This window comes from Cervus elaphus, chromosome 6 (genome assembly GCF_910594005.1).
Source record: "Cervus elaphus chromosome 6, mCerEla1.1, whole genome shotgun sequence".
NCBI classification, from domain to species: Eukaryota; Metazoa; Chordata; class Mammalia; order Artiodactyla; family Cervidae; genus Cervus; species Cervus elaphus.
Genome location: NC_057820.1, coordinates 44,495,370 through 44,522,444, shown reverse-complemented (window position 1 = coordinate 44,522,444; position 27,075 = coordinate 44,495,370). Strand labels below are relative to the sequence as shown.

General features: G+C 40.3%; 1 protein-coding gene across 1 annotated transcript; it reads left to right on the top strand.

The window, feature by feature from the left end:
- On the top strand, nucleotides 1-27,075 carry TMEM165 (transmembrane protein 165). The gene is made up of 6 exons (XM_043906733.1): nucleotides 1-432; nucleotides 10,726-10,951; nucleotides 20,800-20,975; nucleotides 21,523-21,705; nucleotides 25,366-25,471; nucleotides 26,256-27,075. Exons 1-6 carry the CDS (start codon nucleotides 226-228, stop codon nucleotides 26,330-26,332), a joined length of 975 nt encoding a protein of 324 aa, XP_043762668.1. The 5' UTR covers nucleotides 1-225; the 3' UTR covers nucleotides 26,333-27,075.

Below are 27,075 nucleotides of genomic sequence, written 5' to 3'. Positions count from 1 at the left end.
GCAGAGTCGTGCGGTCGGGGCGGGGGGAGGACTAGTCGCCGGCGGCAGACGCCGGCCCGCCCTGTCTCACGTCCTCCGCTGGTCACTTCCCGCATGCCGCAGGCTCCTCCCTGAGCCGCGGCGGCGAGGCGTGGGGGGCGCGTCCGGGAACGGCTCGGGGTCGAAGCTTCCAGTCGCCCGCACTTCCTCCTGAGACGCCGGTGCGCCGCTGTCTCGGCGGGCGGGATGGCGGCGGCGGCCCGGGGTAGCGGCCGCGCATCTGCGCCCGGGCTGCTTCTGCTCCTGCTGGTTCCTCTGCTGTGGGCCCCGGCCGGGGTCCGGGCCGTACCCGACGAAGCCCTCAGCCACCGGAACAAGGAACCGCCGGCGCCTGCCCAGCAGCTGCAGCCGCAGCCCGCGGCCGTGCAGGGCCCGGAGCCGGCCCGGGTCGAGGTGAGCGGGAAGGGCCCGGGAGGGCGAGGCTGCGGAGCCGGCGGCGCCGGGTACCAGGCTCGCCGCTGCCGGAGCGCCGCCCTCGACTCAGGCTGCCGGCGCGGGGAGGGAAGCTCGGCCCCGGCTTCCCGGGGTGGAAGACCGGGGAGTGTGCCCTTCCCGGGTGGGCCCTGGCCTCTCCCGGCCCCTTATGGGGGAGGGGAGAGCAGAGCTGGAGGCCACTGTAAACCTTTAGTTCGGCAGGATGCAGATGCTGCTGAGGAAGGAGGCGTCCTGTTGATCAGATGGATCCTGGAGAGCTAGAAATACTCATCCCAAGTAGAAAGTTTTTAATGGAGGGCAGCTGGGAGGCTTTTCGTATTCTCTGAGAATAATAACATCGGTCATTTCATTGTTGAAACAGCTTATCCCGGACTGTTTACCAAATTCAGCGCTGCACAACTTGTGATTTTTGCCAAATATATGTGGATAAGGAATGGTGACTGTTAAAAACGTGCTCTGGCTTGCAGGAAGTAACCCTGAGGAATGCAGAGGAATAGTCTGTATGCAAGCAGTGTGGGATGCCAAAGACTATAAGTGTACCAGAATCTTGCATTTTGGCCTTCACTAAGTAGATATTAACATCTTAATTTATGTTAATAGAATCACTTAGTGACTAGTGTTCAAAATCTCAGCAGCGTTTTTATGTTTAATCCCACTCTGGGTCCTGGGCTTTCTCCTCGTTTCCAGTTTGGATTTCTGAACTCAGATCCTCTGTAGTCTTTTCTAGTAGAGGACATGGGCACTCAACCATCACATTTCCACCCCAGGCTACCTCTCAGCCTGTCCTCACCTAACTCATCTTCCTCCCATTGAATTGCATTGTCCTTCTCAGAAATCTTCAGTGAGTTGCCTGTCTTACTGATTTCAGTCCAGCCTCTTCAGCAGGATATTCAGGTTTCTTGGTAATCTGACTGCAGTCAATCCCTCCAGGCTTTTTAGCCGGACTCCCAGTCATACCACTGTACTGAATCCAAGACCTGCCATGTGCTCTGTTGCTTTCCAACAAAGACCTTCAAGTAAAAGGGGTTTAATGAGCTTGAAGCCCACTGATCAGAACCTTTCCCACTTTTCAAGAAGCAGCAGGTTATCTCCTCTCTGAAGACCTCGCTGAAATTTCCTGACTAAAAGTGATTTCTCTCTCCTGCCTGTGACTCCTGGGTCCAGCTGACCCAGCTTGCCATGTCTGAAATTGAACTGAAATGCTGATTCATGAAATTCATTCTTAATGTTCATCTTTTAGCCTTCTGTCATCTCACTCTTTATCAGAAGTTTATTTTAAAGCAATAAATATTTGGGGTTATGTTATCCAGGTCTTACATTAAAGTTTTGGTCATATAGTGATTTTTGAGATACAAATAGTGGTAGGTATGCTGGTTGATACCCTTTTGAACAGCTGGGAGAAGTATAGCTGTGTTAAAAAAAAAAAAGGCAATAGTGTCCAGTGACCATATTTAAGTGTCCTAAGAATCCTGTCTATAAAACTGGGGGTGTGGAGGGAAGGGACAGGCACAATATAATTTTTGTTTTTACTGTTTTGATATATTCTTGGTGGTGGTTCTTTTTTGTTTGTTTGTTTTTCTTTTTTCTTTTTCCATTTATTTTTATTAGTTGGAGGCTAATTACTTTACATTGGTGGTTCTTCTTAGACACTAGGAAATTATTCTGTACTTTAGTAGAATCTAATTATTTTGTTTTTAATTGTATTTTCATGTAGCTTTTTGTTTTAGCTCTTTTTTTTTTCCTCTTGTATTACAGTATGTTGGAAAAGTTTTTTTTCACATATTTTCTAAACTATGTAATATATCATTTGCTTTTTTTTGTCCACTTGGTGGAAGTCAGAGTTCAGTTTAATAGCCATGTAGGCAAGGATTCAGCATCACCGAATATCAAAAAGTTTCAAGTGTTTTGCTTTGCAACTACATGCAGCAGATCTTTTTAAAGTGTAGGATACATAAATATATGTTTTCATGCCATTACGTTAGTGCCAGTATGTTAGTTTCCTCTTTTGAAAATGGAGAGAAAAAAAAAAATCTCCTTTATTAGGAAGCTTTCAAATATAAGATGTATTGTAAAAATGTAGTTGTATTTTATAGGGTGCTTTGAAGCAAGATTACTGAACTTCTAATAGGATTTTCTACATTGAATTTTTTTTTTCTTTCTATAATCAGGTAAAAAAAAGTTGAGGGAGTTTACTCATAGTTAAAAATAAACCCCATCCAAAAGCACTGTTAATTGCTGGGATCATTTCATTTCTGCAGTTTATCTCTAGTGACATACTCAGTTTTTTTCTTATTCCTTTCTTGGGTCAGGGACTTCAGATAGATTTAATAGAGGTAATTTGTAATTTGCTGTGTATTCTGGAAGGCTAAAGAAGGACTGCTCTGGTTTCAAAGCACTGTTGATAAATCCACAGACGCCTACCTCTCAACCCAGAACAAATTCTCTGTACTGTATTTCTACTTTACTGTTTCTTGGCATTTCTTTTATGCAGTATCTTTTAACACAAAGCTTTTCACACAGTATTTTTAACTTTTTTCTGTTTTCATTAAGTTTCAGTCCTGTTCCATCTAGTCCGAACTCCCAGTTCTCTTTACAGCTAAGACTGAAGCCATCAGGCATGAAGACCCTTGTCTTACTCATTGTTGCTTCAGAATGAAGTGATCTGATGTTACTGCATTTATTTTTTGGTGTTCTACTATCAGAGCAGTTAATTTTAAAAAAATTCAATGAAACCAGATACATTTCAAATGTCAAAATTTATAAACACATTGCAAAACCGTAACATTTATAAAAGCAAACATAAACATTCATTAAAATAAAAATGTAATTATTAAACATGTTCTAATATGAATTAACAGTAAATTCATAAAAAATTTTAAAAAACTAAGCCATCCACAAATAAAAAGATGATCATGAATATTTATAATAAAATGTAATTTATTTCTTTATTTTAATGCCATCTTTTAAAACCAAGTTTATCAATGGTGTCACAGTTTAAGTTACACGTGTATTTTTACACACATTTTTCCAACTTCGGAAAGGTTTTTCTGACTTGATACAATAAAGCAGTGGCAAGGAGACAGTTGGAAGCCAGTTTTAAGCGCTTTCCTATAACTCCTTTATCTTCAAATAATCTCACTTCTTGTGTGGTAACTTGTTGAGGAACTTTGTTTTTGTTTTTGCAGGGACATCAATCTTTTTCTTGGTAGCAGGCTGTAGATTTTGTTTAAAAGAAAGCATCTTCAGTTTCATTATGTGTAGATGGAGGTTCTGACGCAGCTGTCTGTATCAGTTTTAATACATATGTGTTCATTTGAACTCTGGAACTAGAATAGAAATTATTTTTTCATTATTAATTGCTGTTTTCTTCCTTTTCTTGAAGATAAAGAGAAGAATCTTTAGATATTTAGAATATTTTTGTTCTAAAAAATGAAAGGTTATTCTCTAAATGAGGGTGCTTTTTCACAATTTTTCAATTTCAAACTAATTTTAACTCTAAGTAAAGAAGAGTTATATTAAGTTTTTTGCCTTTGGTTTTTAATTATAAGTTATTGACCCTACTCTCAGGATGTAAATAATTTGGATTTTAGATCCAAATCTGCAAGAATGGTATTTGTACGGAGGAGAAGAGTGTATTTCATTACTTTAATGCTGTGTAACTGACCAGTGGAATGCCAAAGTTGGAATTATAGTCGCTGCCTCTGACCTTTCTGTACTAATTTAAACATTTGCTTCTGTGCTAGGACTTTCTGCCTTTCTTCTGTAATGGACAAAACTGTCACCGTTTCCATACTGCCTCTCTCTGTTCATGTGCCCATACTCCTGACCTCTAGTACTTTACTTCCTCAGTATCTTTATTCTCTCCTTTTCTTTGTTTGGTCCCTTTTTATCTGCTTACACATTCCCACAGGTTTCTCCCGTTTGGAGGGGGTGAGGGGAAAGGCAATTGTTTTAACTGCTTGATTGCATTAGTTTCTGTTCTTCAGCTTTATAAATGAAATTTCTAACCAGAGAATTACCCGCTTTTTCACCTTGCTTTAGTCTTCTCTTATCTGGCATCATCCCATGTCTTTATATTGAAATTTCATTTTTGAAGGGTACCTGTAACCTAATTAATTGCTAAATCCAGGGCTCTTTTTCAGTTCTTCTGTAACACTATTAACTCTACATTTTTAAGAGCCCTACTCTACCTCAGTTTGTATGAACTTGAGGAAGTTATTTAACCCTATTGGTTCTCAGTTTCTTCTTTTATGTTAAATTGGGATAACAGCTTTAAGGTTTTTGAGTATCAAATAAAACAGTATATGAAGATCCCTGGCATTTAGTTAGCTCAGTGAAATGGGGATTGCCCTTAACTTGACCATCTGTGGTGGTGCTCTGCCTGCCTCTCTAAATATCCAAGACAATTTTCTCTTTGTTTCTCTCCTCCACTCCCTTCCCTAAATATAGACATTGTCTGAAGTTCATTTTTTTCAAAGTAATTTCTGCCTTTTCCCTTCAAAATCTAGTCTTACAAAGCTCTAGCTGATAAATTCAGGTTACCAGCAACCAGATACATACCTTGAAACTATGCTGGCCTAAACTCAGGAGTTTCATTTCTGAAATCTCTTGGATTTCCAAACCTCTTGGAAATCTTTATTTGAAATGCTTTTTGTCCTCAAGTCGAACACGTGTGAAACCAAGCCCCTTACTTTTATTCTTCTTTCCCATATACCTTAGAGGAATATGAATAGCATCTTTGCCTCTTAAAAATTCTATTCTTTTTCTTTCTCATCATGTACAGGATTTTTTCCTTTATTTTGTCTTCAACATGAGCCTTGTGCAGTAGACCTCCTAATTAACTGGTTCAGTGGCTGGTATTCTTTACTTTCTGTCCTGATCTATTAGTCACAGTGCCTTAATTACGTTTGTGTCTTCCACTCAAAAACTTTAAAGGGCTTCTCCCCTGCCTCTAAGCTGGTCCATAAACATACAGGCTTTTCAGTGTGGGCCCAGTTTATCTTTCTTATCTTACTCCAGTCATTCATCTGATGGTTTACTCCCTGTTCTCAGAATAAAGCCTGTTTTCTTTCAAATTGTCAGTCCAGGGAAGGAGGTCGATGTACCTCATGCATTTTCAAGTTATCTGCTCCATGAGTGACTAGCACACATCCTGCTGAGACTTTCCAGGAGCTTTATGAAATGAACCTCCGAATTGATTCCTCTGCATTGGTGAAAGGTTGCCCCATAGGGTTTGACTCCTCCACACTTCTAGGTAGTGTAGTGAATACGGGTGTGCGGAACAGTTCCTTTCTGGTTGGATCTGCCTGAAGCCAGTTACAGCTTGCAGAATTGATCATCCATGGCTGGAGTAAGAGATTGGGTCAAGTGATTTTTGAAGTGGTGCACAATAGGTGTCTTTAATCATGAGCATGGTGAAAAATCCCAAAGGTACAGAAGAATGTAGAATGAAAAGTGTGCCTCCTCTTGTTTTCTAGCTTAGGGGTCAGCAAACTAGTTTATCATTGACTGCCCCTTTTTGTAAGTAAAGTTTTATTAGAATAGAGCTAGGCCATTCATTCAAGTATTACCTATGGCTTATCTCAGACCATAGCACCAGAGTTGGGTAATTACCAAAGAAACTTTATGGCTCGAAAAGTTAAATATTCGGTCCTTTAAGAGAAAGTTTGCCCACACCTGTTCTAGTCATCCTGGTTCCTTCCCTGGCCACTGTTACTGTTTCCTGAGATTTCTTGAGCATTAGCAACTGTGTGTATACTTTATAAACCTGCCTGACTCCCCGCCCCTTAATAGAATACAGTGACCACATACATGGGACATACTTTTTTTAACTTAAAAATGTCTTAGTGATTTTTTTCTTCTTAATAGTGTATATAAAACATTCTTACTTTTAGCCCATAATATTCCAGTAAATGGAACTACCATTTATTAACCAGTTCCCTGTGTATGGGCATTTAGTTATTTTGTCTCTTTTAACTATTACAAATGACAACAATAGTTTATACTTGTTTCTAGTACAAAAAGGTTAACTCCCTGAGTGTTCCTATCTCAAACTGTTTCAGTCCTGTACTTGCCATGACTCACTGCCCACTGTATGCCTTCAGTTTGAGGAGAGTGGGATCCTTAGGGGCTGGAGTTGTTGGGGTAGGCATTGCTCAAGAGGTTCCACAGAAGTTGGATCTTGAGGAATCTAGATAAATAGGAGGATAATAGGAAGGTAGGAAGGGAAGTAGGACTGCATGATAGAAAGCTTGTGGTTACCAAAAACTCCTACTCTTGAACTGCACTGTTCGGTACTACATCTGTGAGCCATGTGACTGTTCTTAAGCGCTTGAAAAGATGTGGCAGGTCCGAACTGAGAGGTGCATGAGATGTGTGCAGTGAATAGATAGATGCACACTGGCATTGGAAGATTTGGTTTAAAAAAAAAAAAAAAGAGGGTTAATATCTCATTAGTCATTTGAAAAATATTCCTAGAGTAGTATTTGGGGTCTGTTGGGTTAAATAAAATAATATTAAAAATAATTTTATCTGTTTTTATTTTTTAATATCTGGCTAACCACTGGACTGCTAAAGAATTCCCTAGAAATGAAAAAGCCACATTATGTGGCTTTTGCATTATTTACTGTTGGACAGGGTTGCTCTGGCTCATCCTTCACTAGGAAATGTACGGTTCATTTTGGGAATAAGTATGTGATTACATGGGACATGTTGTATAGTTACCAGAATTAAGGATTTGTATCTTACGTTCTAGGCTTAAGAGGGTCATGATGCAGTTCGTTTTGGGGTGATTTAAGTGGTCATGTTTGTGGTGTGCTGTAATAACTGTGACTGTTTACTGTGTGTTAGGCACCGTCCTCGGGCCTTTATGTGTAGTACTTCACTTAATCCTAACAGCAACCTTACCAGTCTCTGATAGATGCACCTCATCATAGAGATGGGACTAGAGTCACAGGGAGGTAGACTTGCTGGCCCAAGGTCATACAGTAACCAGGAGTGTCTTGGCTCTGAACTCTGACAGTCTGACTCCTGAGCCCGTGTATTAAACCATTACATTCTGCCCCTCTGAAGTTGAACTAGGAAAAGAAGCTGGTCCCTGCACATAGTAATTACTTGGGTAATTGACAACAAATGAACGAATAGTAATTGATCATTTTCTGCATTTATTAACATTTTAAGTTTTTAAATCTTCTGTCTTCATAGTGGGCTTCCCAGGTGGCCTAGTGGTAAAGAATTCACCTGCCAATGCAGGAGCTGCCCAAGATGCAGATTCCTTTTCTGGGTCGGGAAGATCCCCTGGAGGAGGAAATGACAACCGCTCCATATTCTTGTTTGGAAAATTCCACGAATAAGGGAGCCTTGTGGGTTACAGTCCATGGGGTCGCAAATGGACACAATTGAGTGTGCACATACACACACACACATACACACATCTTCATAATACCCTGGTACTTCTGTTTTAAATTCTTAATCACACCACAGTTGGTGGCTGTTTAACACTAATTTGGGCTGTCCAGGACCAGCTCAATATATAACAAAAACTATAAGTTGATTTTTTTTTTATGCTCTGTATATAGAAAGATTTTAAGAATATGTAGTTTTTGTTTTGCTGTTGTTGAGTCACTGAGTTGTTTCTGATTCTCTGTGACCCCGTGTACTACAGCATGCCAGGCTTCCTGTCCTTTACTATCTCTCTGAGTTTGCTCAAACATGAGTTTGCTCATGTCCATTGAATCGGTGATGCCATTCAACCATATTATCCTCTGTCGTCCCTTTCTCCTCCTGCCTTCAATCTTTCCCAGCATCAGGGTCTTTTCCAATGAGTTGGCTCTTTGCATCAGGTGGCCAAAATGTTGGAGCTTCAACTTAAGCGTCGGTCCTTCTAATGAATATTCAGGGTTAATTTCTTTTAGGATTGACTGGTTTGATCTCCTTGCTTTCCAAGGGACTCTTAAGAGTCTTCTCCAACACCATAGTTCACAAGCATCAGTTTTTGCTTTGCTTTGTGCTTATAAAGCAAGTTTTATTTTATCCTCATAATTTCATAGAGGAATGGAGAGGCTAAGTAATGTGGCCTCTGTTTTATAGCTGGGAAGTAAGAAACTATGAGAATATGTGTTTTGATCACTATTGTGTTTGTTTTTAAAAGTAAACATTTTCTGTTTGAAATTGGTTGTAAATGGTGTATATTTATTCCTAAAATATTTTCTTGGATTTCGGGTCCTAAATTATTTTGCAACAAGATTTTTTCATACAAAAAGTATTTCCAAGAGGAAAATGTTGCATTAGTGAAAACTGAATGAAAATGCATATATTTTTTATCATGTTTAAATGCTCTTGCTGCTGCTGCTGCTGTTGCTAAGTCGCTTCAGTCGTGTCCGACTCTGTGTGACCCCACAGACGTCAGCCCACCAGGCTCCCCCATCCCTGGGATTCTCCAGGCAAGGATGCTGTAGTGGGTTGCCATTTCCTTCTCCAATGCATGAAAGTGAAAAGTGCAAGTGAAGTCACTCAGTCATGCCCGACTCTTAGCGACCCCATGGACTGCAGCCTACCAGGCTCCTCCGTCCATGGGACTTTCCAGGCGAGAGTACTGGAATCAGTTGCCATTGCCTTCTCCACTCTTAGGATATCAAAATAGAAAGGAAACTCATTTTCAAAGGAAAACCAGCATAGTTGGAATGATGATGGAGAGAAAGCTAGAATCTCTTAAAATGGTACTTGGTTAATCATGAGCTGGCCTTCCAGGGCTGCCCTTTCGATTTAACCCTAACGCCAAATATTTTCCGAATTGTTAAATTTCCCAAATCTTTACCTTAGAGGTCTAGTCTGAGTAATGCTTTAATAAAGTTTTCTGATCCTTATCGTGGACTTTGGAAGTCAAGTTTATATCATATGGGTTTCCCAGGTAGCTCAGGGATAAAGAATCGGCCTGTCAATGTAGAAGACGCTAGTTTCATCCCTGGGTTGGGAAGGCCCCCTGGAGGAGGAAACGGCAACCCACTCCCAATATTCTTGCCTGAAAAATCCCACAGACTGAGGAACCTGGCAGGCTACAGTCCATGGGGTGACAAAGAGTTGGACACAATTGAGAATGCATGCAGGCCAGCAGTCCATTTCAACCTCTGGAAACCCTCATGGGGTAGAACTCTTTTCTATGTGTTAAGCTAAATATAACCTGCCACCTATAACTTTTTACTTCTACCTCTTGGACCCACAGAGACTTTCATATAGACTTTCTCAGTTATTGGAACAGGCACCCAGTCCTTATGTGATTGTTTTAGAGCCTGAGTTAGCAAACCTTTTTTTTGGTCATGGGCCAGATAATAAATATTTTAGGTTTGGCCACGTATTTGTAAGCTCCCTTAAGGTCTCTGTTGCCTAATGTTCCTTTCCTACTTCTCTCCAGCCCTCTCCCTCCCTCCTTCCCTTTTTCTACTTTTGCAATCCCATAAAAAATGAAAAAAATCATTTTCAGCTGGATCTACTCTTACCAGTAGCTTGCCAGTCCCTGGTTTTAGAGTCTCTTCTGTCTGAGGTTACCTTCAGAGGGCAGTGGTGTCCTCTTAGAAAGTGGTGCCTCAGAGCCAGTACAGAACTCTGGGTGAGGGCTGGGAGGCTCAGAAGATGGGCTTGTCGTTAACTCTTTAAAGTGCTTGCTGCTCTCTTGGAACTTTGTCACATTTTCAACTCAGAATGGCCTTAACAGCAACAAAGACTCAGCTTATCTTCTTTATTAGGCCCGGTTACAGCCTAGGGTATTGGTGTAGGACCATCCATATATCCAGCGATATTAGATCTCAGCTTAGCTAGAGCCAGCTCTTCCTCTAGCCTACTGAGAACTTTCTGGATCCTGCTTTGTTCTCTTTTAAGTATTCATGAAATTTCTCTCAGCTTCCTGTTACGTGAAAGTTTGATAAGGATACCTTGGGTCTTACACCTAAATTATGAATAAAGATTTGAATGAGGCATAGCTAAAAACTCAATTCACACGCATTTAGAAAATAAGGTAATTTTAATGTGTGGCTATAGCTGGTCTTTGCTCTTTTTCTAAATTGTTTTGTAGACTTGTGCTTGGATTTCCATTTTAGCAACCATCAATCAGAGGTTGCTGTCACCACTATGGCAGTGGTTAGATAGTAAATAAGTCTAATGACTACAATAGAAAAACAATCTCAGTTCACTTACAAGTAAAATAATTTAAAATAATGACTTTTTAAAATATAGCTAATATGTATTTTCTAATTTCAGAAAGGATTTACACCAGCTGCTCCAGTTCACACCAATAAAGAAGATCCAGCTACCCAAACTAATTTGGGATTTATCCATGCATTTGTGGCTGCCATATCAGTTATCATTGTATCTGAACTGGGTGATAAGACGTTTTTTATAGCAGCCATCATGGCGATGCGCTATAACCGTTTGACAGTGTTGGCTGGTGCTATGCTTGCCTTGGGCCTAATGACATGTTTATCAGGTGAGTGCTCTTTCCTCTTGATGCGTCTGTTGCACCTGAGAGAAAGCGTGGTAGCGCTGGGGCCTCCCTCAGTGGCTGAGCACGCAGGCACATGGTGGCCTGGAGTCACTGGATCGTTCAGTTATGTTGGAATTTGGTTCGTGTTCCAGAACTTAGGAAACAGAAAATGTTTTCAGTACATAAATTCCTAAAAACCATATTGCACTTTTAAAATTAAACTTTTAGCTATTCGCAATCAAGATTCATGCTCCTTATTTTTTTTAAAGATTCTTTTCCCATTTAGTCCATTGCAGAGTATCAAGTAGAGTTTTCTGTGCTATGCAGCTGGTTATTGCTAGATACCTATTTTATATATAGTAGTGTGTATACGTCAGTCCCATTTTCCCAGTTCATCTCTTGCCACCCAGCCTCCCCATTCCCTGGTAACTATAAGCTTGTTTTCCGTATCCATGACTCGACTTCTGTCTTGTAAGTAAGTTCATTTGTACCCCTACCCTTTTTTTATTTTTTTAGATTCCACGTGTAATCTATGGGCTTCCCTGGTAGCACAGATGGTATGGTACAGAATCTGCCTGCAATGCAGGAGACCTGAGTTCAATCCCTGGGTCAGGAAGATCCCCTGGAGAAGGGAGTTGCAGCCCACACTAGGCAAGAAGCCTAGAGAATTCCCATGGATAGACCATGGGGTTGCAAAGAGTCGGACACGGCTGACTGACTTCCACTCACTCACTATAAGCAGTGTCGTGTAAGATTTCTCTTTCTGTGTCTTACTGACTTCACTCAGTAAGTGCTGCATATAGCTGCAAATAGCATTATTTTGTTCTTTATTTTTTTTTTTTTTACTGCTGAGTAATATTCTATTGTATGTATGTGCCACATCTTCTTTATCTAGTCCTCTGATGATAGACTTTTAGATTGCTTCCGTGTCCTGGCTGTTTGTGCGGCAGTCACCATTTGGGTGCATGTATCTTTCTGAGTTATGCTTTTCTCTGGGTGTATGCCTGGCTGGGTCACATGGTAGCTCTGTTTTTAGTTTTTCAAGGAAACTCCATACAGTTTTCCATAGTGGCTGTACCGGTTGATATTCCCACCAGCAGTGTAGGAGGGTTCCCTTTTCTTCACACCTTCTCCAGCATTTATTGTTTATAGACTTTTTGATGATGGCTGTTCTGACCGGTGTGAGGTAATACCTCACTATAGTTTTGATTTGCATTTCGCTAATGATGAGCATCTTTTCATGTGCTTTTTGGCCATTTGTATGTCTTTAGAGAAATGTGTATTTAGGTCTTCCATTTTTGATTAAGTTATTTAGTTTTTTGATATTGAGCTGCTGGAGCTCTTTGTATATTTTGGAGATTAATCCCTCGTCAGTTGCTTTGTTTACAAATATTTTCTCCCATTCTGAGGATTGTCTTTTTCTTTTGTTTATGGTTTTCTTTTGCTGTGCTAAAGCTTTTAAGTTTCATTAGATACCATTTGTTTATTTTTGGTTTTATTTTAATTACTATAGGAAGTGAATCAAAAAAGATCTTGCTGAGATTTGTGTCAAAGAATCTTCTGCCTACGTTTTCCTCTTAAGAGTTTTATAGTGCCTGGTCTTAGATTTAGGGCTTTAATCCATTTTGAGTTCATTTTTGTGTCTAGTGTTTAGGGAGTGTTCTGATTTCATTCTTTTACACGTAGCTGTCCAGTGTTCCCAGCACCACTTACTGAAGATACATAACTCCTCATTTATTCACTAATGCTAATATCCAGATGGAAAAAAAGTAAAATTATTTATTTGATTCAAAGTACTCATTATGTTTAAAAAGACGATTTTAACAAGCAAATGTAATATGAATTTAAATATTGTGTAATAAATGTTAAAACACTTAGAAGACAAACATTTAAAAAAAAACAGCTATAACAATTTTACCCATATACCAAAAATTAAATAAGTGAGAAGGGTTAAGTAGTTTTTCAGAATGAGTTTAGAGATATGCAAGGAAGAGGTTTGAAGACCACCGAGACAGCTTGTTCTTTAGATAGGCCAGGTGAAAGGAGCTGTCAGTGCCTTGATCCTTGCTTTCACTATGGATATTTTTGCTTTCTTTTTTTCAAGTCCAGATAAATTTATTTATATCTAATATCTAAGAAATAGGACTCAAGCCACCACAGAGAAATGCATGTTTCCTGTTGATGGACATTTGGTAATCACATAATGAGGAGTCATGTTCAGTGTATTGTGTTCCGTTAAGCTATCCTTACCCATTATTAGTAAAGGACTGTAACATTCTTAGAGTCCCAGTTTGTGTTACTTTTGAGTTATTATTATATAGGCTTCAATTTAAAAAAAAAAAAATTAAGACCAAGAGAATGTAAACCTAACACTAAATAATTGAACATATTTTTAGTCTCTGATTCAAAAGCTACCTTGAGCCATGTAGTTGGGTGGAAAAGAACGAGTTTCCCCCTTAGCATCAGACTTGGATTAAAGTTTGATTCTGCCGTGTTTTAACCTAATGACAAGTTACTTAATCTCTTTGGGCTTTAATTCCCCATCTGTTAACTGGAGATAGTATATAACTGCCTCATGGGGTTGTGGTTTGTATTAACACGAGCTCTTAACATTTCAAATACTCATTCACCCTTCTCTTTCAGCATGCCGCACACACATGAAACACAGTACGGGATAGGTTCTATTACTGGCTGCTTGGATGCTTGTTAAAGTCTGTCTTTTTAAACATATTATAATGAGTATTTTATTGAATTAAAGAATTTACTACTTTTCACATGTGGGTATTAGCATTATTCATATTTCACAATAAAAACAATTTTCTCTTCAAAAGCAAATTCTGATTCTAGGAAAGATAAGTGGGGCGGGTTTTAAATGGTAAAGTCACTTGTTTGGAATGAGTTTGAATAATACCAGAGAATTTTATTTTTGAAGCTTCCATCTTAAGGACAACTGGAAGACTGTCCTCTCTCTGCCCATTCCCTCCTCGGAACCTGGCTCCATACATTCTCCACCTCTGCTGGCTCTGAGCAGGGCTAATCGCTTCTGTCCTGACCTTTGGCCTGTCTCCCTCTGACTGCTGGTACTGACAGCTCCTCTCATGTGGACTAATTGAGGCTGCATCAGTGGTCTTCAAGCCTCTTCCCTGTATATCTCCAATATCATTTTGAAAGACTATGTGCCCCCTCTCACTTTTCATCTTTAGTTCAAGAAGTTTCAAAGATAGAATTTTTGGTATGTTGAACGTTAAATTGTTATAGTTGGTTTTTATCTTATAAGTGTTTTAACATTTATTACACAGTGTTTAAAAATACATATTACGTTTGCAAACTGATTAAAAAAGAAATTCCATAACAAAAGAAATCTCTGATGTCATACATGTTTAACACAATCTTGCAAGGTAGTTTAACCCTGCCTCACCGCTCAGATCTGTTTGCCACATTGTTTTCTCATCAGCCTTGTCCACACTGAACTGATGCACCCTGGATGGTTGAGTTCAGTGCTGGGGAATTTCAGCAGTCTCTTAAGTGTGGGGATATTGCTTCCCTTTGTGAAATTTCCAGTTTGACACTGTTGTTTTTTTCTTGTTAGCACTCCAGATTTGCTCCTAAACTGGCTTGCCTTTGCATCCTGAGCCCTTTCTCTGCGTTCTATTCAGGGGCCTGGAACTGCTTTTGGGGGGTGCTAGTGGCAGGAAAGGCATGAAATCTGACGTCTTGAGCCTGGAGCTGAATCCTGCCTCTACTGCTTGCACATTAAGCAAACAGGAGCAGGTCACGTGGCTGCCGTTGGCTGAGCACCCTCTGTGTGCGTGACACTTGGGGCCCTCTTTAGGACAAGCCCCTTTCTTGTTCCACATGGACAGAGAGAGGGACATATTACCCATCCGTGGCTCCCAGGCAGTGGAGCTGAGACTCAGAGGCAGCTGTGTCTGACTCTGAATCCAAGGGTTCCGATGGCTTTCTTCAGGATAAGAGGTTCTGCAGGGGAGGTGGGTGAAGCCTGGAGGCTGCAGAGCTGGGGGAGCTGTGGGCCCCCAGTCTTTCCTTTGAGAAGTTTGCTGTCATCTGTTTGATAATTAACACTTTATTGGGAAAAGGTTTGAAGCTAAAAAATCATTGGGAAATAATTATATTTTTACTCCATTATGACTTTCCAAGTTATTTAAGCCCCTGGAGAATCTTTGCTGTAAACTCAGGATAATAATAGCACCATCCTTAAAGAATAGTAAGATTAAATGAAGTAAAACAAGCAAGCCATCTGGTTAGTTCTGAACCAGTTAGTTCTCTTCCTCCTTATCATAAAAAGGCTTTGCATCTAGGTATGGCCCAGCTGTGCCCAGGACACAACTGTTGAACCATTTATTTGGATATTTTCCCATTATTTTTAATGCATGTTTGCTCAGTCGTGTCCAACTCTGTGACCCTTTGGATTTGGACTGTAGCCCACCAGTCTCCTCTGTCCATGGGATTCTCCAGGCAAGAATACTGGAGTGGGTTGCCATTTCGGTCCTCCAGGGGATCTTCTCCAGCTAGGGATCAAACCCGAGTCTCCTGCATTGGAGGCCGATTCTTTACCTGCTGAGCCTTTCAGGGAAGCCCTTAATTACAATAAAAGCTAATTAATTCAATAGATGCTTGTTTAGAACCAACTGCTTGCCTAGAAATGTGTTGGATCTGTGGCCAGGGATGCCTGGTGGAAGTGGGGTGGGCTGCTGGGTAATAAAGCGGTTCTGAGAGTCTCCTCCTGCTACATCTCACCCTGAAGAGAGCTTGATGTCTGAACAGCCTCCGCCTGGCATTCTTGTCTTTAGCTTTTTTCAAAGTTTCTCACTAAAATTCAGACCTATCAAGAGAGGCAGCTTCTCAGTTTTTGTGAGTGTGTTCCTTGGGAGGAGTGACCATGGAAAACTCAAGGCAGATCTGGGTGAGGGCCTCAAAGGGATGAGCTGGGAGATGGAGCAGCTGTGGGCTTGCTAGGTGGCACTGTGGTAAAGAACCCACCTGCCGATGTGGGAGACTTGGGTTTGATCCCTGGGTCGGGAAGATCCTCTGGAGAGGGAAATGGCAACCCACTCTAGTATTCTTGCCTCGAGAATCCCTTGGACAGTGGAGCCTGGCGGGCTACAGTCCATGGGGTCGCAAAGAGTCGGGCATGACTGAGTGACTAAACAACAAGAGGCAGCTTTAAGGTTACCATGATTTTCTTCCTGACTTGGCCAGAGTGGGCCTGCACCAGTTGTCCCAGGTCTTGGGTCTACTTGCCCTGTTTTAAAATATGGTGGACTTTGCTGGGGATTCAGTGGTAAAGACTGTGCTGCCATTGCAGGGGACATGGGTTTGATCCCTGGTGAGTGAAGTTCCATGTGCTGAGATGTGGCCAAAAATAAGATACAACCAGTGAAATCTAAATATCATTGGGAGTTTGGTCCTTACCTTCACCAACACCATCCTTCCTTTAAAAAAATAATAATAAACATTTGGAAATTTACATTGTTATTTTCTCTCCTTTAATTCTTATTTTCATTTACTTTCCTCACAGAATTTTATTCCTATGATAAATTTTTTACTTGAAAATCTTTTGTGGATCACATTGTCATATTTATCTGTAGCAAAAACACCTTTAAATTGAATTGTAGAACATAGTGAAAATTTCCTTTATTAAGTCTATAAATGTTAAAATTTTTTTAATCTATTGAGTTATAGTTACTAGGTCAGAGTTGATCAAAATAAAATATATCACAGATTTAAGTAAACATTTTTCAAAAGTTGGAAATGCATCTCGTAATGAGATGATAGAACTGTACTTTTAAAATTGTCCATGGATGATACTTATTGCTAGAATGAAGCTAGGTTTAAAGTCAATTCTGATCTTTTAAAAAAAAAAAAATATATATATATATATATATAAGGGCTGAGATATTTTATTCACAAAAGGAGACAGGAAGGAGTTTTGTTATAGCCTTGTCACTCAGTTCATTGAACCTCCTGGGTTATATGCTAAAAATCACATACTAATCTATCACCAAGTGATTTTAAGTGATTTACCAACTGACAATAAGGCCTTCTGTCAATTTTGTTAAAAGCAGTTGGATACCATCAAGTATACCAAAAAAAACTTTTCTAAAATTCATCAAATGACTGTACTTATACATATTAGTCTTTCATTTAGAGGTCCTTTGTTTAACTGGATATATTTAGAAGGAAGTCGTTGAGAAAATTGAAGTATTTTTAATTTCAGTGTATTTTTATCAATAAGGGATTTTAAAGTTGTGTCATATCACATGTTTAATGGGGCCTTGGAGCTACAGATTTAGCTCAATTTATGAAAAATCTCTGTCACACTGCCTAATTGCCATGATAATTGGTCTATAGTAAACCATCTAAGTCAGACTTATTTTGTATCAGAAAACATTTACTTGTTTTTTAACTGAATAAACATGATATATGTCCCCATGGCAACTATCTGTTTAGAATTCTAAGATGGCTGGTTGGCGGGACTGGGCCTGGAAGCCCCGCTAGGCTTGAGCTGCCTGGGGAAGTAAGCCACTGAGATTTAGTGTCTTTGTGACGCTCTCTTTGTTACAGCAAGACCCTGCCTTGGGGAAAAGCATGCCCCTGGCTGGGGGGTGAGAGCAGCACAATTTCTAAGTAGAAATTATTCCTGCTGAGGCCAACACTCTGTTTCCCACCCGTGGCCATTGTTTGCAATGCCTGTCATGCTGTTATTTCAGTGCCATGACGTCAGAGACTTGTGTAAGATGGGGAGGCCCGGAGCCCTCTGGTTTGTGATGCCCTGACTAGGTATATCAGGATTTCAGAGCCTCTCTTTGGTGCCCTGGGATCTCTCTATTCTGGGGGAAAGGCACTGTAGGAAGCTGGGTGAAAGGCATCTTGGTAGAGGGGCAGAGGGCAGCTGTGACGGGGTGTGGGCATGGAGGACCCGCACCTCCTCAGCTGCAGGCAAGATGGGTTTTAAGGGAATGTGCCTGTGGAAGTTGAACTTAACGCAAACAGATCTCACAAACTTCATCTTCCACAAACTGGAAAGTCTTTGTGTTTCAAAGCCTTCAGGAATCAGCTTTCCTAATCACAGAGTTTAGTTTTCATTTTAATGAGCCCCTCACACCACATTCATGGGCATTCTCATCTTTTTATTCTCTTGGTTTCTAAGACACCCCCTGCTTCTAGTTACAGGCTTATCTCTGAAAAAAAAAAAAAAAGGTACCGTAAATATAGACATTCCGCATAGTTTTTAACCCTTGGCCCATTTTTTTCCCCCTCAACTAATATTCTTGTGCCACATGTTTTCAGTTTAATTACTTGTAAGTCAGTGATTTTTGACTTGATGCAAATCACTTGCTTAAAGAGAAATAACCTCTCATTGTTCACAGAACCAGAGTACTCGAGTGTCTGAGGAAAGGCTTCCAAAGAAAGAGGAAATAGAGGGACAGTAACCAGGGAAAGAAGAACAGTGTTATAGTGCCAGATAGTTGTTTGCTCTCTATGGAGATGTCAAGGCAGAAATCATGGGATTGTGTCAGTAAGTAGTTCTTTTAGATTATCTGGAGATAAAAGGAAAACTAAATTGAGGACATTTAAAAGATTTGCTGCATTTCTAAAATTTTAAAAAACCATTTATGGAAAATATTTTAAATTTACAAAGTTGCAAAAATAAGATAGTATAAGGATACCTATATACCTTTTATCCAGATTCACCTGTTAACATTTTTACCACATTTGCTTTAGCATTTGTGACCTCTCTATATCTCTATATATCTCTAGGTGTACAATAAATGTGTGTATATGCACATTTTATATATCTGTAGAGAAAGTATATATACACACAGTATACATCTTTATAGACATAGATTGATAAATTAATCTTATCATCCATATTTTAATTTTGTCAGTTGATCTGATAATAGTCTCTGTCTTCCTGTAGAGGATCTAGTCTAGGTCAGATAGTACATTTAGTTCTTTTTAGTTTTTAATCTGAAATGTTTCTATAGGCTTTTCTTACGTGTTTTATAATACTTTTTCGAAGATACATCCCCCTCCCCCTTTAATGGGCAGTTCCTCATTTTGCATTTGTGTAGATTTTCCCTCGTGACTAGATTGGGGTTATGCATTCTTGACTAGAAGAACACTGCATAGCTGACGTGTGTCCCTCTGAAGAGTATCACATCTGGAAGCATGTGATGTCCATTTGTCCCTCACTGATATTAGTTTTGATCTCCCAGGAAAGTGTGCACTGTCTTTTTATCCTCCCTCACAGTTAACTTGTAATCTTTTGGGAGACACTTTAAGACAGTACAAATACCCTACTCCCCATTGTTTAGCATCAACTGATGACTCTTACATGATCTGAACTCTACCTCGATGCTTGCAAAATAATGGCTAGTTCCAGTACCCCATCCACATTTACCAGTGAACCCTGATATGCTATTCCAAGAAAGAACTCACCCCACTCACATTGGTTTGTCTGTTTATTATTAATATAAACTGATGAACTCCTTCTTTTCAGTGGTTTATAATTAATTACTTAACTATATTGTTCCTTAAATTACCGAAGATAGGGCAGCTGGGGACCCCTCCAGGCTGATGACTCCTGTGTCCTTGTGACATGCTATTATTTGTTTTTGTTCTTCCTTCCTTTCTAATATAACAAGATAGTGCAAGTTCATCTTGTACCTACTTTGCCCAGTCCTGGAATTAGCAATTTCTCTAAAGAGCCTTTTAGTGGGAAGCACATTAGAAACCAAGATCTGAGTGCAAAACTGCTTCATTGTTACTGAGACATTTGGGCCTTTTCAGTGGACAGAACTAGAAAATATGTCTGTATTGTGTGTGAGGGGCACATATACACACATACGTGTATAACTTATTGATATACACAGAAGCATAGGTTTACATTTCTAAACATGATTTTGAAGTCTTTTTCATTTTGTAATACAATGAATCATGGAATGGTTCACTTATGCAGTTATGTATCTGATTAGGCAGTTTGAAAAGTGTTGTGCCCATTGTAGAAAAAGAGCTGGTAAAGTGAAAAGTAATTGTATTTATTACATATATGGAAATGCCCTCTGGCCCTGCCATAGTTTTTAGTTACTAACTTCATATTATCAATGTGAATGTGTTTCACAGTTAGGGTTTGGGTTCTTGATATAGTTCCAGGTATAGTTTTTTGTGTAACTTATACAGTTATCCCTCTATACTTTAATGAGAGGAAAGAATAATACTGAATAAGTTTGAGTCTGTTATGTGTGTGTGTGTGTGTGTGTGTGTGTGTGGAATTGTTTTCCTTTGTAAGGTATATTTGTTTTAAATAGTTGCAGAGAAGCACAGTTTCAGTCATGCCACGTGAGAATCTTGTCATGATTCTTCACGATAGAGGTTTGTAATTTAGATTTGCGATGAAGAAATATCATGTAGGACAGTCATATAGCTTCCAGGTTATAAGACCATGAGATGTGTAGAGTACATCAAAGTTACTGTCCTAACTGAAGCACTGTGCCCTGCATGACCTGTGGCAAGCCAGCCTCTGGCAGAAGGTGTTTGAAGAGATGATTCTCTTTAGATCTCAGGAGAGATCTGTGTGGAACCCCTGCCACCTTCAGCTGCACCACTGATTTCTTGCTAAAATGTGATAGGTAGGTCATTGGTTAGACCTAAGGGCTCAATATTAATGGAGGGAAAGAAGTAGAATTTAAGGTTCTTACCTGTTAGCTTCTAATGTGAACCATTTTCCCTTTAAAACAGGGGTAAATGGTGACTTCTGAAGTTAGCTGTTTCTTTGGTTGGTGTATAATCTGCTAATTAATCAGACATACCATTGCATTTTCTTGCAGTTTTGTTTGGTTATGCCACCACTGTCATCCCCAGGGTGTATACATACTATGTTTCAACTGCGTTATTTGCCATTTTTGGCATTAGAATGCTTCGGGAAGGCCTAAAGATGAGTCCAGATGAAGGTCAAGAGGAACTAGAAGAAGTTCAAGCAGAATTAAAGAAAAAAGATGAAGAAGTAAGTCAGAGTGCTGTTGAAAAGGCACTCAACTATTAAGAGTAAGCACTATCTAGAAGGTTTTCCGTGGTCATCCATATATGTGAGATGTGTGGGCTACACAGAAATAGCTTATTTTGTTTGGTTTCCATTCTTACATCTGGCTGTGATAGGACTGGGTTAATGGAAATTTGGTAGAGAAAGGCTTCAGGGATAAATGTCTAACACCTGTAATCAAGTTTCTTAATTGATTATAAGCTCCTGAAAAACAGGAACTTGTTTATAATTTTCTCTGTTTCTTTGCACAGCATCTAGGGTAACAAATGATCAATAAATAATGTTTTATTTATTTTGTTGGGAAGAATTGGAAAAATTGAGAATATTGTATTTCATTTGTTGCCATGTGAGACCAGTGGTTCAAAAGAGAAGTTTGGGATCACATAACCTTAGCTTCTGAGAGCATATTCCCATAGACTTTAAATACTCTTTAAAAGAAAAATTAAGCATTTGGGGCTATACTGACTTGGTTTCTGGGGTTAATGTCTTTTTTTTTTTTTTTTTAATTTAGTTTCAACGAACCAAACTCTTGAATGGACCAGGAGATGTTGAAACGGGTACAAGCACAACAATACCTCAGAAAAAGTGGCTGCATTTTATTTCACCCATCTTTGTTCAGGCTCTTACATTAACATTCTTAGCAGAATGGGGTGATCGCTCTCAACTGACTACAATTGTTTTGGCAGCTAGAGAGGTGAGTGGTACTGGAAGACGACTGCTTCTGTATTAAAACTAACACTACTTTGCTCCAGGTCACTGGGCCGAGTCAGGGTGGGTCAAGGGATGACTTGATATCCTTGACAGTATGTTTCAGATCTAACACCTCTGCTCACCTTTAAAGCTGACCTTCCCCAGTCGCTACAGTCAGTCAGATTAGTCTCTTTTGACTCCTCATTCAGTTTTGCCAAAATGATGGTGTGGCTGTTGTTTTGGCTTACTTTTTTATGTATTTTTTTCTTTTCTTTTCTCAAAACCTTCCTTTATATATTTGTTGAGAACATAAACTGGTATATTATTATTAAAGGCCAGTTTGGCAATAAATACCTAAAGCCTTAAAAGTAGGTATCTCTGGGTTCTTCCATTCCTTGTGCTAAAAAAATAATTTGAGTGTTGCAAAGGTTACTTAGAAAATTTAAGTCTTAGCCCTAGGTTACTCAGTCCTAAGATACCAAGGCAGAGGACACCTCAGATCATCTTGTCCTAGCCTTTTCTGTACAGATCAGTTCCTGAGGCCCAGAGAGACTGGGCGGCTTGTCCCCAGGACTGAAGCTAGTTGTTAGTTGGTAGCAGGGACAAGGACTAGAGCCAAGACTGTCTGCCTTCTAGGCTTTCCTGCTGTATCTTGTTCAGAGTTGTCAGGTGCCACTCTGTGAAAGATAACTTTTTAAAGAAAACATTAAATCCTTATTTCTTTTGAAGGGAATAGTGAAGTTTACATGAGGGTCTGTTGTTCACACAGATTAAGATCTGCTGAGGAGACACTTGTAGGACAGAAATGCTGCTACTTCTCAGCTCTCGTTGATCTTAACTGATGCTATTTCTTATGATTTTATATCTATTAAATTACATTGTTTTTAGTCAGGTGGTAAGATTTTAGATAGCAAGCTTGATTTGAATTTTTTAACTCCTAGGAGGTATCTACCATAAAAGAACAAGTTGCTTAGCAAAGGCTGCAGTTCAAAATATAAAACAAGAATTGAAGGCCAGGGCTAAAATAGTTAAAGCTGGACAGTTTTGTCAAAGCAGCTTCAAAAATGCTGTATTTTGGGAAAAAAGGGAACTCAATTTTTCGTTTGAGTCCTATGTTTAAAAATAAACTTTCTTTTTAAACATCATTTTAATGGCTTTGCCCTATATTCTTCTTGATCTGTAGCCTTTTTTACTGGCATTCAGACTGCCAGAGCTGGGCCTTGAAAGTAAGTGATGGCTTCGCGGTGGCGGTGGCTCTGCCACGCGAGCCGTCCTGATGGCAGGGTCGTCGCTCTTTTCTTACACGGTCTCCTGAATGGCGGAGTGCCCTGGGACAGGCTGCACATCCCCGGGTGCCCGCGGCCCGCCTGCCCGCAGTGCGGCGTGTGCGTCCTGGGCCGAGTCTCTTGCCACACGTGACTGCCACACGTGAGCACGTGACTGCGGCATCTGCTTGCGGGTGGTTTGGGGCTGAAACGAGACGATGCGTGAGGGGTCCCAGACACCGGGAGCACACTCAGCGCGGCGGGGCAGGCGATGCGCTCTTCAGGGCCACACATGTACTTGTCTGTTTTTGTTACTTTAATATTCTTAATTTGGGGGGGGGGTAACTTTTTTGTATAATCCATGCTGTAGTCTAATTCACTCCATTTTAGTCTAAACTTCATTTCTATTTCCAGTAGAATTCAGCATTCCCACCTTGAATTTCACAGAATCCTCTGGTGTCCTAGGTACTAAACAACAACAAAGAAAAAGGTTGAGGAAGAAGGTTCCAGGGTCCAGTAAATTTGGCAAATACTATAATGTGGCTTTTCGTTTTGAAGATGAAACAAAAAATAACAAAGACTGAAAAATCCTGTATTAAAGGAACCATTTAATTTTATTTAATCCAGTGATTTTTCAGGTGTCATTTTAAAAATAGAATGAAACCACCTCTGTTAGTTTTACTGGTTGTAATACACAGATTTGCAGAATGCAGTCCCACTCTTCCGCTCCGCATGAAAACATTTCCAGCTGTCTCCATTTCTCCAGTTTGCGCACACACCGCACACCCCAGCAGGCGGGCCTGCTTCCTACTTCACGGAGGAAAGCAGAAGTCATTTCTTCATTGCCACCCATCACAGTGGTAGTCCTCTCCCGCCTATTCAGGTCTCAGCCCTCTATGCTCCCACTTAAAGCTTAGAATCTTTGCCTTTCTTCCAGCCCAATCTTAGCATTTTAGCATGCACAAGTTTTCCTCATCTAAAAAAGTTCTACCCCCTTCCTTAATTCTGCTTCTCTTCCAAATGTAAAGCTTCTTCGTGCCCTACTTCCCTCAGTCTTGGAGAGCTTGGCTGTGACGGGAACAGGAAGGCTCTGCTGCCTTGCTTACTAAACACACTGGACTGCAGCTTCTGACTCAGCGGCGTTTTAAGTTCACTGCAGCCACAGACGGGTCCTGCCGTGGTCTTCTTGGGAGGCTGCTCGCTTGGTCACCTGTTCAGTCTCCCTCGGGCTCCGCTTCTGCTGTCAGCCTTCAGGGTTGCCTTCCTCCCTTCTCTCCTGGGATGATTATGTTCAGTCCCATCGCTTCTTCTCCACTGAACCCAACTGACTCTTGGACTTCTCTACTTGTAACTTCTGTTGGCATCCGTTTTCCTTTCTTCCTCTGCCTGTTGTACGCACCTTGGTATCACTGCAGTTCATCTAGAGAGTTACGGGTGAGGACCCCGAGCGTCCAGCCTGATGTTTTCCCACCTGTCGTCTGTCACTAAGATGTACCAGTCGCGTTCCAGCCTCTCTCACGTCTGTCTGCCTTTCTCCGCCTGGTCTCCCGCGCCAGCCCAGGCCAGCATTCTCCTGCAGGGCTGCTGGAGGAGTCTCTCAGTTGATCGCTGGGTCTTGTTGTCTTTCCCTCCAGTTCACTTTAGACTTAACTTTTAAAGCACACGCTGTGTCACTCCCCAGTTAGAGACCAATCAGTGTCTTAGAAAGTCTACACTCGAGGCTTCACGACACACCCCCTCCTACCATGATGGACTCCTTGCTTGTGACTCACTGGTTCTCTCTAGAAACACATGGGTGTCCATGGCTGTCTCCTGCTGCTGGCCTGCTGCCAAGTCAGGTGGTCCAGCTGAAGGACAACTTCAGCGCTGTCTTTTCTGGAAAGCTTTCACTGGTCTCCCAGTCTGCCTGCCTCTAGTCTGCTTTGGTGGCAGGTGTCTACTGAATGGTACTGTGTCCTGGTGCTTTAGCTCAGCAGAGGTTGAGAGGCAGGGTCTCTTTTCTTAGGAAGCATCTTCAGACAGCGCTGTGAAGGCTGGCATAGTTTCTTCAGAGTAGCAAATACTGCCTGAGGGAAGAGGTGTCCAGGCTGAGTCTCGTTAGCACTCACTTGAGTGAAATATTGCCTGTGAGATAGGTTTAGCAACTGCTGAAAGACTGAATTAGGTTTTTTTGATCTTGCACATTGAGTTTATTCTCCTTTTATCTCTAGTCTTAGGTATAATTGGAACATATTCCTTCAAGCAGCCGTTACCCGTTTTATAAATTACACACCTGCATTTGTAGAACTTTTTCCTGCGTTGGTGTTGTTACTGACCTCTTTTCATGGCTGGAAAGCAGTTATCTTTCTCGGGGAGCAGTTTCCACCTTGGCTTTAGATTAACGTTACCCTTGTCCCCAGGACCCCTATGGTGTAGCGGTGGGGGGAACAGTGGGACACTGCCTCTGCACCGGACTGGCGGTCATTGGAGGAAGAATGATAGCGCAAAAGATCTCCGTCAGAACTGGTAAGTCTTTTATTTTTTGTAAATGAGAAAATACCATTTAATGTTAAGAATCACTGAGGTTAGAAAAAGAGTGTGTGTCTTCAAAAGTAGACTATGTCTTTGTTACAATAATCAGAAGTCCAATAGCAGAAGTATTGGTTCTGCTATTGCAAACATGGGCTGTTTTTCACATGTGTAGATGTTAGTAAAATATAAAGTCACATCAAAGCATTACTGGATTAATAGTGGCTTTTTGTCAACATATTTAAGTCAGTGAAACAATTATGTGGACATTTGAGAACTTTTAAGCTTTGAAAACATACAGAATTGGGAATCACAGGTGGAGATTATATGTACTGATTCAGCTGAAAATTTCCTGTATAGCTGATCTTAAAAATGGAATAGAAATAGTCTCTTTGCTTGTTCAGAAGTTGTTGAAAATTTAATTTTTTTAAATTAGAGTATAATTGCTTTGCAATATTGTGTTTCTGCTGTACAGAAGTGAATCAGCTATATGTGTACATGTATCCCCTCCCTTTTGAGTCTTTCCACCCGTTCAGCCCCCATACCTGGGTTTTAAGATGAGTTATAGTCCTGTTGTTGCTTGTCAGCATTGTCTGAATTTACTATAGTTCTGGAAAATAAACTGATTCCTAACTGTTGAGAGTTGGGCACCTTAAGTATTTCACTGTGAAAATGAGGTTGGAGTGTCTCTGATTTGTTTTCAGTGTCCGTTTACTAGAAGGACAGGCAGGATCCTGACTCGGGGGGATTTGCCTTTAACTTCTTTCTGTTCTCTTTACAGTGACGATCATAGGAGGCATCGTATTTTTGGCGTTTGCATTTTCTGCACTATTTATAAGTCCTGATTCTGGTTTTTAACGTTCATTCGTATTTAGTTTAAGATAGGTAACTTTATGTACATAGTGTATATTATAACTAAAAGTGATGGAAAATACTGTATTTTGTAGCATTGATTTGTGAGTTTGACCCACTTAATGGAAGTATTATGTCCAAAAGAAATAATCACTGATTCTATTTGCAAAATGGATTTTTAAAAGAAACCTGATATTTGTGTGAGTTTTTCCTTTTCTCCAGCATAATTATGTTAATATAAGGTCTCCGTTTTTATTTTATTGGCTTTTTTTTTTGGCCAGGGGTGAGGTGGGGGTAGTATTGTATAGAGAACCGTTGTTCAGGGGGGTCTGCCACTTGATTTTTTTTCAGCACTGACTGACCCCTTTGTAAAGAATATAAATTTTCTCCTGGATAACCAAGGTGTTTTAAGATATTTACCTTAAAATTCTTCCTGGAGGAAAGAATGAATTAATTTCTATCTTTTAAAACATTTTCCTGAGCCAGTAAGCAGTGGTTTAATCAGAAGTCTTTTCAAAGTTTGTCTTTTAAGAGCAAGAGAAAGGCATTGCTGTTATTAAGGTGACAATTGTTTGCCAGGTCCTTTCCTCCTCTTTTTTAATTGGGTAGAAAACCCAATACAGTAACAGTCAATATTTGACCATGTGGAATTACCAAATCAAAAGAGAATACTGTGAGTGTATTCATATTTTTTCTATACTGAATAAACAATGTAACATACAACATAAATAAAAGTGGTATGACCAGTG

What these genes read in the sequence shown, in the direction of transcription:
- TMEM165 (XM_043906733.1), top strand. Translation starts at nt 226, where the DNA reads ATGGCGGCGGCGGCCCGGGGTAGCGGCCGCGCATCTGCGCCCGGGCTG. An exon ending in CCTAATGACATGTTTATCAG is followed by an intron (nt 10,952 to 20,799) that starts GTGAGTGCTCTT and finishes ATTTTCTTGCAG; the next exon opens with TTTTGTTTGGTTATGCCACC. An exon ending in AAAGATCTCCGTCAGAACTG is followed by an intron (nt 25,472 to 26,255) that starts GTAAGTCTTTTA and finishes TTCTCTTTACAG; the next exon opens with TGACGATCATAGGAGGCATC.